This window comes from Dipodomys merriami, unplaced genomic scaffold (genome assembly GCF_024711535.1).
Source record: "Dipodomys merriami isolate MVZ:Mamm:240054 unplaced genomic scaffold, mDipMer1.0.p SCAF_33, whole genome shotgun sequence".
NCBI lineage: Eukaryota > Metazoa > Chordata > Mammalia > Rodentia > Heteromyidae > Dipodomys > Dipodomys merriami.
The window spans coordinates 13,917,151-13,929,952 of record NW_027204826.1 but is presented as its reverse complement, the minus strand read 5'-3'; the positions used below and the strand labels follow the sequence as shown (position 1 = coordinate 13,929,952).

Below are 12,802 nucleotides of genomic sequence, written 5' to 3'. Positions count from 1 at the left end.
CATTGAGAAGAAGGGCAAGAACGGAGTCCGCTTGGCTTAGACCCTGTGGAATTCTGCAGGGGAAGGTGCAGGCCACCCAGGCCCAGAAGCGAAGCCCCTGGTTTCTAGGGGCTTTGACCTGTCACCACCTGATAGCTGGGGGAGAACAGAGGCAGCTGATGATAATAAAGCAACAAGTTGTGATACATTGGACACATAAAACTCTGTTGGTTAAATTCTGATACCGTTGCCTGAGTTCTGGAGAGGCACAATAAAATATGCATTGGCTATGTTAAATCTCGCTTCTGTCTCCCCAGGAATCTGAGAAAAAGGGGTTCATTGAGAGACTCTATATGGTCCAGGATATTGTCTCCACTGTCCAAAACATCTTGGAGGAAGTAGCGTCTTTTGGAGAAAGAATTAAAAAGTAAGTCATCGGTGCATGATGTGGGGTAGAAAGTAGATCAGGGATGGTGGAAGGAGGGGACCGAGAGGCCAGAGGATTTACAACGCAAACGAAAGCAGGAGCATCATACCAGCCTGCTTTGATGTGGGCTGGCTTGTGTGTTGGGCTTGTCAGCTTCACGGTTGGGTGTCCCCTTGGAATTGGGGTGACCATATGGCTCAGTGTACGTGAATTGTCCCAGGGTGACTATTAATAGTGTCCCTTTTCATTCTCCATCATGCCCTGGTTTGGGTGATAGATTCTGGGATGTAAAAATAGGTTACCCTCTTCCTCAAGGATGCCCTCAGAAAGCCTTTCTCATCGGCATCCCAAATTGCAATGAGTGTCGGGCGTGAAATCTTTCTCTGGGTGATCTGAGAAGGGGGCACATGGCTCACCGCACCCCTGGATGGATGTCTGGGCCTTGATTCACCGTGTTCAGGGGTCTCAGCATGGCAGTGCCTTGTAGACAAGACTTATCCTTATATAAGCCATGCGGTCCGTGACACATACAACTCTGTCCATCGGAGGGCAGAAGCTGTCAGCTGGTATGTAGTTAGACATAGAAAAACCCAAACAAACAACAAAACCAAATCAAACCAGGAGAGCCTTGACTCAAATCCAACCCAAGAGAATTCTTTCTCCAGGAGACCAGATGTTGGAGGAAGTCTGATTAGTACAGAGAGGTTAATAGCGGGGAGAGGGAGAGAGAGAGAAGAAAAAATGAACACTACGATTTCTCAGTATCCCTGAGGACAAGATCACAGCTGGCAAAGAAGGGGTGAATGAGGGCTCTAGTCAATGGGGGCCCTTTGTCCAGAGGAGGGGATTGAACAGCCCCCTGACATAGGGAGTGGACTGTGGCGGTGTCTGGAGATGAGGTTTATCATTCAGAGTCTTGAGTGGAAGGAAAAGCCCCTTCATACAGAAGGGAGAAGGGTAAGAGGAGGCTCTGAAGTGGGGGCAAGGCCCAGGAAGGAAGATCATGTTGTGTGTGCGTGTGCGGGGGGGAACACGGTCCCCATTCTTCCGCCTCTCTAAAACACAACTGTGCCTGTTGTGTGGTGGATAATGTTAAAGGAAATGGGTCTGAGGAGAGAAGAGGGCAGCGTGATTTAAAGAGGCTCTCAGCGTTTTAGAGCACTTTCTGAGGGGGCAGCTGTGCCCGGTGCAGCTGTGGCGGCCATGGCGGAGATGTGTTTTCAGCCACGAACAGAGAGTCCTGTTGTGCCCAGCTGCTCCTATTAATTCTCTGGCCATGCATGATCGCGGTGACCTTAACATCCCCGCTGCCCATTCAAGTGGGACTTCGTGTGTCATCCGGTTGGAATTCTATTGTAATTCAGTGCTTAAGAACTAGGAAAACTTTCACCCTCAGTTTTGGCAACGAACAGTCTCACATAAAACTCTTGGAGCAAGTTTCATGGCTACGGATGGGGGGGGAGGGGTAGCTCCAACGGCGCTATATTGACAGGGAATACATGATGTCTTCTTCTTTTATTCCTTCCTGTACTTTGTGTAAGTACCTCTTCGAATGTGATACAGATGTCAAATGTACGTATGACATCATGACTCAACATAGAGCGTTGATATGCTCGAGACGTCAGGTAGGCCAGGTAAGAGCGGTGATGTACTGGTGTATGTTCTGGTCTGATGGAGTAATGGCTCCAGCCACGGTGTCCTTGAGTGGCTACAGAAATCTCCAAGGAGGAAGGAGAGAACAAGATTCACATGGATCTAGGAGAACAGGGAAATCACACCAGCACATGTTTCAGGGCTCCATGTAGAAATCACATTCAAATGGGATGAAGCTAACCCACCCCAACCCGGAAGGGAAGTGGAGATTGCCTGGGTGAGGAAGATGGGCAAGTGGGTTACAAGCACATCGAGAGCAGGGCAGGGATAGGATCATGCGTTTGGTCTCATCTGAGAATCCCCTGTCGGAAAGAACAATCATGAAGATAGAAAGACCCAGGAGGGGTCTAGGGTCTAGGGCTCAGGTGTAAGGAGAGTTTACAACCTCAGGTGAAAACTGTGACTGAAAGCACACGCAGGGACAATATTATAACAGACAAGTCCAAAGTGGGGGTGGTGGAATTTGTCTCTATCTTTCTATCTATCTATCTATCTATCTATCTATCTATCTATCTATCTATCTATCTATCTATCTATCTATCTATCTATCTATCTGTTTCCATCCATCATCCGTTATCTGTCTGTCTCTTTGTGTCTGTGTGAGGAATTCAGAAGACTTCATTTGTCCCTGCCTAGGAGTCAAGGAAAGTAATCACCACATTGGCCCAACCATGAAAACAATGAGGGCAGACAGGTTGGAGAGGAGGTAGGCTCTGCTTTTGGGATGTGTGCACCATCATTAATTAATTAATTAATGCCAATTGTATCTTTATTTACACTTTGGTGAGCCTATGTGGTTGAATGAATGAAGGAGGAACTCAATATTCCCCGGCCCCCCTCCCTCGGCGTTTGTTTCATGTCTCCTTAAATCAGTCCTTCTTAAAATGTGTGGAGCTCCCATGGGAGGAAAATTGATGAGCCTGTGAATTGTTTTTAAAATATAAATGATTTGATTGGAAGATGGGAAAGATTGGACTCTGCCAAGAATTCTGGCTCGTAATAATTTTATATTCATTCATTTAGCGAGAGCTAGTCTCTGATTCCTATTTTGATTTCTTTCTTGGTCCCAGAATACATTATTTAATTTCTTATCACTTTAGGGATTTTCTACATCTGGTTTTCTACTTTTCCTGTTCGTCCCTTAATTTCTTTATGTTCAGAAAATACTGACTTACCAATGGCCTGCTTCTATAAATTTCCCCCCTGATGTTGGCAAGTGAAAGATTGGGTGTATTGTTTGTGCAGACACATGTATGTTTGTGCATATTTTTTCAACAGGGTTTGTTGTGTGTGTATTGTTCATGTGTTGAGTTTTGGTCGGCTGGTTCTCTTAGACATGTTAAAATCTTCTGTGACTGGGAATTTGTCTATCCTTGTGGATTGGTTAGTTTTTGTTTTCTATGTATTTGAAGTAAAGTTATCAGTTCTTAGTGTGTTAAAACTCTTCTTCTCCTGGTGACTTGGCTTATTAGCCAATGTGAAGTAGCCTAATTAGTAATAGGCTGAGATTTTAAGTGTCCTTGAGCCTTTTTGTACTCAAGGCTAGCGCTCTACCACTTGAAACACCATTTCTAGCTTTTTCTGAGGAGTCTTTTTCTAAGAGACTGATGGACTTCCCTTGCCCAGGCTGGCTTTGAACCTGTATCCTTAGATCTCAGCTTCCTGAGCAGCTAGGATGACAGGCATAAGTCACCTGGCCCTGCCTGTCATTTAACTTTCAGGTGTGTGATTTTCCTCTGATTGCCAGGAGTTGAAATACTCTTCTGCTATTCATTTAGTTGTCACTCCTCATTTAGCAGCATAATTTCCCGAAGTCTAACGTTAACTGCTGATTCCACTTCCTCATCAGTGTGGGACTCTTCATCTCAGTTCTGGGAGCCTGAACTTCTCTGGTGTCTTTCATTTTTGCGTTTCGTGGGTGATGCCTTCCTGAGTGTTTGCCATGGACAATCTTGTACTGTGTTTGTTTCTATAGCATTGAGACATTTCACTCTATAGTTGGATTTCTAAAGATGGTCATTTTCCTTTGTCAGCATTCTACTTTCTTTTTAAATCTTCTCGGTCCTCTCTTTGTTATCTCTTCCTTAGTGATAGTATTACTTTTCATTCTCCACTTTTATCACTTCTACCATTTCAGGTTAGTTCTCAATACTGGAAATCTTTTTTATTTTGGAACTTCCTCTCTATTATTTCTTCTGCTGGTTCTTATTTGTGGTACTGTGTGTGTGTGTGTGTGTGTGTGTGTGTGTGTGTGTGTGTGTACGTGTTTGCATTATACGTAATTGGGAAATCATATTTCTTGGGTTTTGTTCTGGGATTATACTGTCTGGTTTGATAGTGAATATTACTAGAGAGGATTTTAAACAGTTACCATGGGCAGCTACCAACATTAGATCCTCTTTTATTTTTAATCCTAATGCTTTGTGAAACTTTTCCATCTGTGTTGGTGGCCCGACTTTGGTTGGTCACCTTACCTAGTGTCAAGGTCCTGGCTGGCATGGTTATGTCCACTTTTGCATAGTTCTTCTTCCTCCTTTCATTTATCCTCTGTATCTCATGCTTTATGCGGAGTCTGTACGCTTCAGGCCAGGGTGGCAATCTGTTTGGCTCTTTATCTTGTATCCCCGTGGACCACACAGGAAGCAAATAAACTCAGCATTCCAGTATTTCACAGGAATTATCAGAGTAAAACTAGACCTTGGCTCACCTTCCCCCTCCCCCACCCCCGACCTGAGTCCTTGTCTCATCTTATTGTCACACTCTTATTATTTTCTTATTTTCATGTCAGCCTAGTGTTGTCCTCATTTCCTTTTCTTCTTCCTTTTCTTTCCAAAATGAGCTAAGATGTGGTTTACCTTGTATTTTACTTTCTTAAGGTATAATAGTATTACACCTTAAGGAACCCTCATAATGCATACTTTTTTCTCAATCTAATTTTATACATTTATGTTAACTTTCCTTGTCTTCAAAATCCTACCTGATTTGCTTTGTTCTCATATTTATGCTAACTTGGCACAGGATCAAGGAAAAATTGAGTGTAGCTAACACTTAGTCCAGATAGTACTGTTGACGGTACATAGATGACTGTGTCCTAGATACTGGGATAAGAGATTTGATAAAATATCAAAGATTTTCTGTCTCTATAAGATGTTGTTTTTTGCATATGTGAAATGTGAGTAAAACACTGAGAGCTTGGTGCAATATTGGTGGTCATGCTTCTGGTTAAGGAATGTTTGAACAGAAAAATTTCAAATTATAACATACTAAGCTAGTAATCTGCCAAGGTGAAAAATAAAAGAGTGGATTTGTATCCAGGATTTTCTGTTATGTTTTCACTTTAAAAAAAGCAAAAAAGCTAATGCCGTTGAATATTCTTGATATTCTATTATATCTAGTAGGAGTCCATTATAAACATAATCAAACACAGCCAATGAAGCAGTGTCTCCTACCTTCCTCCTCTTCAATCATAGCTAGTTAGCATTAAGTATCTTTCAGAGGTGTGCTCAGGATGAAACCTGTAAGCACAGAATTCATACATGTAGAAATTCAGTGATATAGCTGTAATTATTTACATATTATATGTCATTATTAATGTATCAAATTATATATTACGTATAATTATTTATATATAGTATGGAATTATATATTACATGTGATTTTTATGTTATGTAACATATATGTAATTATTATATGCAATTATTCACTACATATTACAAATATACTTATATGTATATTTTTCACTATTTCTACCTTGAACATCCATTTTGTAGTTTTGGGTGCGTGGATATTCTTCTGTTTTCATAGCTTTCCACACCCATGCGTTATTGCAGAGTATAAATCTAGCTTTTCATTCCCTTGGATATTTTGTAGAGGGATTTCTTCGTGAGGTTATTTTCTTTGTAAGTGCTGCTGTGGTGAGCTGCACTGGTGGACATTCATGGGGCTTGTCTGGGGTTGTGACGTGATAGGGATTGATGCTTTGCCACCACAGGTGGCTGGAGCAAATGTGAAGCCCACCTATAATCAGACACATCTTTTGAACTTACCCCTGCCCCCAACCTTTTGTTACGAGTTTTACTCTGAAAAGGTGAGGGTGGGGCTGGTTCTACATAGGTGTATCGAAATCGTCAATAAAGAAGTGGAGGAAACACTTCAATGAGTGGTAGGCTTGTAATCATTTGACCAAATCCAGAAACTGACAAGGAAACATAAAGATGAATTTGATCATGTAAGAAGATGTATCTTTATTTGTTAAATTACGAACAAGATAAAGACAAAGCTACTAAATAGAAAAAAAAAAGGTGACCTAAAATAAAACACAAAACCATGACAGAGCACTGATTTCTTTACTATCCAAAGAAGTACTTTAAACACTAAGAACAAAGCCAAGAAAATAGTGTCAGAGACAACACACAAGTAGGAAACTCCTTTCCTCCAGTTGAGAGTATACAGTGTGCCAGATCTTGAACTCACTACTAAAATAGAAGACTACGCTCAACTCTAGCAAATTTACCTGTGATAGAAGTGTTACTACATCCTTTGTTTTTCCAGGTAGAAGCGTATAGATCGAACTAATGCTTACTTGTCTACATGTGTGGTAGTATTGGAGTTTTCTAGTTACTTCTTTGACCAAAATAAGTCTTCTGTTAGGAACTTCTGATTCCTGGAAAGCAAAATCAGTGCTGTTCTCACAAGTAGAATGGCTACTGGGCGATGTTCTTTCTCTTCATTAACGGGTCTCAAATCATACAGTGGAGTTTGATCTTGACAATCCTTTATGAAAGGACATGTAATTCCATGGCTTCAAGAAGCTTGGCCAATAGACTTGGTTTTACTACCAGTGCAAAATACACCTGCCAGGGTGACTGTGGAAGTCTCTGAGCTTCAAGGAAATGACATCGATGTGATTTGTCCACAGCACCTTTAACTGGACGGTCCCTTTCCTCTCGCTACTGGCCTGCCTGACCCTTGTCATCATTACTGTCATCTTGTACTTCGTTCCTCTGCGTTACATCGTTTTAATCTGGGGTAAGTTTGCCTTGGTCTTCTTGCTAGCAGGCAGTTCGAGGTAAGAACCAATTACTCAACTCTTAAAGTACAACTGTGAACTTTTAAATGTGCTCTTGTTGGCAATTAAACATGAGACGAAAGGGAAGCATTTGGGGAAGAAAATCTTCCAGGACCTCCCCAGAAAGCCCAGTTGCATGAACGATCTGTATAGATATTTATGGCGCCTTTGCATCACTGTGATCAAATAAAAAAAAATGTGACGGCGCAGGCCATTTCCCTCCCAGTTTTCCCCAGTCATAAATCCTCTGGAACAATACATTGCTGTGGCTGGTAACTTTCCAGAAACGCTGAGGCCCGCACTGCAAGCACACACCTGCATCTTGTCCCTGTGCATGCTGTAAAAGTAGATTTAGTTGCCCACCAGGTTGCTTGTATTACTTCATCTCTTTGGGAGACGATAATAACTAACTCACACCATACTCAAATCCAGAAGGAATGGGTGAGGGAGGAGACTTTCTGTGACTACTTGAGCGATGTTGCCCATTGAGGGGTGGGATCTGGGTTGACTGACGGGAGGTACAGGGAGGTGTCAGACCTGTTTGTTGAAGAAGTTGATACAACCTTTATCTATGGCTGTGTGGTTTCCATTCTCCCAACTTCTGGGCATCTTCTCAGGTAAAGACGTGCAGGAAGTTGACATAGGTGAGAGGCAGCTTGGACATGCATTCACCTTGGGCAGTAGTGGAGGACCTACAATTGCTTGGTTAAAAAAAAAATCTACCATTCTTGTAGAACCATGAAGAACATCTCCAGATATAGAACTCTGGTGAGACGTGGAAGTCAACACTAGACATTCAGGAATGGAGACAGAGACTGAGAGAGAGAGAGAGAGATGAGGGAGGGAGGGAGAGAGTGAGTTATGGGATAAGTATGACAATTATATCACTATAGGACAAGAAAGATATTGAGAGACTATAATCCAATCGTTCCTATGTTGTTTAATGTTTTAGTAAGTCCGGGTAAAGAAGAAGCAACATTTTAGCCCTCTCTTCATGGGTCCGAGTCCTCTCCTAGTCACGCTAAGGATTTGTTTAGTTGGCAACAACGCTACCACTGAATGGGGAACTGTGAACTTCTTTGGTGGTACACTGATTATGCAGGCATCTGTTGGCCAAAGTCTTTAGCTGAAGACTTCATATACTAAATCTTAATGTACATCGACTGAATAATCTCTTCCCCCCTGTAAGAATTAGTTTCCATATCCAATTATAGACCACATTTAAGCCTCAAAATTTTCTGTTTGATCCTACCCAGGTGTGATTCCTTTGATGTGTTTTGTTCATTTTCAAGTTCATGTAAGTTGACTGTCACAGTTGGCTTGCAAACATGGGGACATGCTTGGTTCCGTGCATCTTTTTCTCCACAGAGAAGGCTGATACAGCCATCCACCAGTTTTGTTTTTCTTTACGACCCACTGTGGATACCCAAACATCACCCTAAACCAGAAGCTCCCGTCCAGTAAATAAATGGCACCGACTCTACACATAACCTGTATATATCCTGGCATCATTCTCTATGAATACGATATAATGGTTACACTGTATTGATTAGGTAATAGTGTCTAGGAAAAAAAAACCCTGTACATGTTCTATATAGACATGATGTTTGCTAATACTTTTGGTCTATGGTTTGTGGAATCCAAGGATGTGACCCCTGTGGGCACTTCCTGTGTTGGTCTGTCCCAATTTCATTGTCAAACCTGGGATTCCTCCCTTCTTCCTATTTACCCAAATCACTTGATTGCTGATCTGATCCTCCAAAATCTTGGCAGGTTTCCAACAAAAACAACAACAGAACAACTCTATGCATTTACTTAATGAAACACTGATTCCATTTACGGATAAAACTGGAGTTTATTATGCTCTCTCGTGGGCCAAAACATTTTGAGTTTTATTCTCTAGTTCTAGGTTCCACACAGAAGCTCATAGTTTCCTGATGAGCTTACTAGTCAAAAGCTATTGCCTGGCTCATCATGGAAAACCTGTGAGTTCACCCTGGAATATGTTCTGTAGTTTTATTAGGACTTTTGTTTTTTCCCCAGCCAATTTGTTATTTATGTGTATGAAGGTTCTAATGCTTTCTCTTTTTTTAATCTTTATGAAGACGTAAGTTAACTGTTTTAACTCCTAAAGTAGACAAAGAGCCCAAAATTTGCTAGGTTATTTTTTTTCCTCCAGAGAATAGAACACATCTGCACATAGGTTCTAGATTCCCACATTCTCCATAAGCATCAGGAAAGTAGTTGGGTCATCGGGAAATTATCTTGCTGTGAATGGTTGCTAACAATTTGTGTACTGCAACGCCAGCACATGAGCTTACCTGGAAGATGGAATGCGTGATAACTTAGGATAGGGCGGTGGTAATGAGAGCGAGGTTCAGCGTTTGAGATGCAAGTATGCTATACAGTCTCTATCCTTGGTAGCTCTACCTTGGGCTTTGGGCATGCTCAGAAGACGCTCCACCCAAGGTTTCCTGTATGCAAGAGACTTCCTCCCAACCACCCTTTTCCTTCTATTCTGTTCTTTGGAGTTGCTTTTCCTGAATCTAGAACTCTTGTGTGAGAGGTTTTTTCTTTTCTTTTCTTTTTGTCAGTGGTGGGGCTTGAACTCTGGGCCTGAGCACTGTCCCTCAGCTCTTCAGCTCTAGGCTAGCACTCTACCACTTGAGCCACAGTGCCACTTCTGGTTTTCTGAGCGGTTTATTGGAGATAAGAGTCTCCCAGCCCAGGCTTCCTGAGTAGCTAGGATTACAGGCATGAGCCACCATGCCCGGCTGGAGATTTTTTTTTAACTGACAAGTAGGTATTCAATCAAGTTACCAAAGTTTTCCTTAGGAAACATCTACTGGAATTTAGAGACTTGTTTGAAAGCCTTATTTCCAGAAGAGCTGAACTCATAAACTGCTTTGTTGAGTGGCAACTCCTTTGTACAACTACTTAAAGAAAATTTTAAAGAATGATAAAAATAAAATATACTACTGAAAAGGAAGTTTATGATTAAAACAGTCAAGAAAGCATTATTTTGAATTTTTTTTTTAAAAAAGATTCCAGGACTCCCCCCCCCCCCCCCCACTTCATACACACTCAGATAACCATTGCTCAGTTGGATTTGAGTTTGCTAGGAGGGTATGAATTCCCTGAGCTAAAATGTAGGATCCACAACTCATTTACCTTTGACTCTCCAGTTGATAACATAATCTCTCTTATAGGAAAAACATTCAGGGTTTTCTAAAAGAATATGCAGGCTCTTCTGCCCCACTGAGAGTTATTATACTCAGGGCCACTTGCTACTTACCTGTACAAGTGCCTGATAATAAAGTGATGATATGTTTTTCTTTCCTATGAGAGGGTTCCAGTCTGCCTCATCGATCATTTGGTCTATGATCTAGGGCCATTAATGGTTCTTTTCTTTTCTTCTCTCCCCCACCCCCCCCAATCTTATCCCTTGTCTTTTTCTGTTTTTTTCTTGGCTGTAAAAACAAGAAGAAAATGGAAAAAACAACAAGGACAATGACAGTAGGCATGCTGATGTCTACAGCTTGGCTGTGATTGCAAAACCTCGTCATCCTGTATGTCACAGGAAATTTCCAGACTACAGATTACAGAATCCTCTTGCCTGTGGGTTCCGGTGATATTGTATCAACCCTGGAAACAACATAGGGCAACACTTTTATTATAAAGATTTCATTTGTACTAGATACCAGGTGGAAAATGAACTATGCCACTTGTGGGCCAGGGAAAACCTAGGAGAGAGAAGGGAAAGGGTTCCAAATTGGCATCAAAAGAAATGTATTCTTTATTTGACTCACGTAACTGTAACTTATGTAACTATAGACATCACCTCTACAATAACAATAAAATGTATTTATGTAAAAAAAGATTTCATTTGTGGGATAACAAGAAACAGAGGAGGGTTAAGTATTTTGCCTGAAACCACACAGCTAATACATTATCAAGCTTGATCTGGGGCTCGGGTTTTCCTGCTCCATAACCTTTGTTACATTGTCCCATCACCTTTTACCATGACCCAGAAGTTATGATCTGCTCACACTTGATCTTCCATAACAGATAATATGGTAGAATCACTCAAATAGTCATGACTTAGAGACCTTAAAAAAATAAGGTGTACTTTTGAAGCATGGGATCTGAATGCCTTGTAATTTTTATTCAAAGTTTTTTCCCCCCCAAATGTAGACAGTTCTAGTGCATTGTGGACTACTTCTGCCTTTATTGGTGCATTTGAGCTACTGTGCAGGTTTATAATCTTCTCAGTGACTAAGAATGCAGTGTTTTGATCGGCTGTGATATTATCCCTGCCTTGCTGTTCATTGTAAAGACTCCAGATGCGCGCACTATATATAATTAACAATGGGAGATATATCTTTTCTCAATACGTCTTTGTTTCCCTTCATCATTCTGCCTTGTCTGTTTTCTTTTGCCAAAAAGCCCATGCTACAATTAAATGTCTTTAAAATAACACAGCAAGAGTATTTTGGTTTAAAAGGAACTCTGGGGTGGGGGGTAGTTAGAAATATGAGGCTTGCAAGTCAGGGTAGAGGGAAGAAAGGCAGAGCGCAGCTTTGACGATGGAAAGATGATCGTTTGCAGAGAACTTTTCCCCCTGGCCACCATTTACCCATGAACAATGGCTGCCCCCCATTTGCAAAGCAGATGCAAATCTGACCCCCCAAAAGAAAAGAACCAGGGACTGGCATTGTGTTAGGTATAATGCTGTGCAGGAAGTCTAGTCTTTAGATGAAAGCAAAGTCATATTTATTGAACAAAAGAAAACATCAAACCTTGTGGGTGAGTGGTGTGTGTGTGTGTGTGAGTGCGCACGTATGTGTGTTGGGAACTGTTGAACTTAACATTTGGAGCACACCTACGTGAAGAATTCATTCAGCATCATTGGGGTTGACAGGGCTTTGGATACGATCCTTGTTAAGCACTCTGTGGCAAAACTTCAGAAGGCCACCGAATCTTTCTGCTTCTAAAACTCAACAGAAAAAAAAAAAGAAGTTGTCTTTTTTTTTTTTTTTAAAGGACTATTGTTCATGAACTCTGGATAACAGGCATGCAGCCCTGAGGAACATGGTAGATACTCAAGCATGATTGAGAGGAAGTCTCTTCTCTTATGGGAGAGAGCTTGGGAGATGTGCTCTGGGCATGCCCAAAGTTACAGCGACCCAAGACAGAAGCTTACAGTATACATTGATGTCTTCAATGCTGGACTCCCCCCTTCTCATTACCCTTGGCTGGTCTTCAGTTGGTACACCTTTCACCGCCCAGCAGCGAAACCCACATGCTGGCGGTGCATTCTATACATTAAAGTTAGCTACCATAGTCAGATCATTTTCCAATAATAACTTTCCTTTTTTCACAGTTTCCTGCAGCAAAGTACAATCGACATGTCAAGTTCTGTTCTGGAGAGGGAAGGGGGGAAAGAGAGACAGAGACAGACAGACAGAGACAGAGACAGAGATCCTGTGAAAATAAGTTGGAAGTAGAGACTGGGGGCGGGGGATTGTTGCAGTTTGTGTTTGAGAAGGAAAACTCTCGCCTTCCGCTCCCCCAGTCACATTGGGTCCACAGGCTCCAAGCAGAGACTTGTTTTGGGTAATGAAGGCCTTTTCCCCTCTGGGATGTTTGTGTTCATAGATGAGGAGGCTGTTAAT

The 12,802-nt window shown here is 41.7% G+C and overlaps 1 protein-coding gene across 3 annotated transcripts in view; it reads left to right on the top strand.

Moving 5' to 3' along the window:
- Positions 1–12,802, top strand: part of Mctp2 (multiple C2 and transmembrane domain containing 2) — a 133,285-nt gene that overhangs the window by 116,182 nt on the left and 4,301 nt on the right. For all 3 annotated transcript variants that reach the window (XM_070043178.1, XM_070043177.1, XM_070043179.1), the window contains 2 exons: positions 297–406; positions 6,978–7,087. In XM_070043178.1, coding sequence (XP_069899279.1) covers positions 297–406; positions 6,978–7,087 — 220 coding nt within the window. The remainder of the gene's footprint in view (positions 1–296; positions 407–6,977; positions 7,088–12,802) is intronic.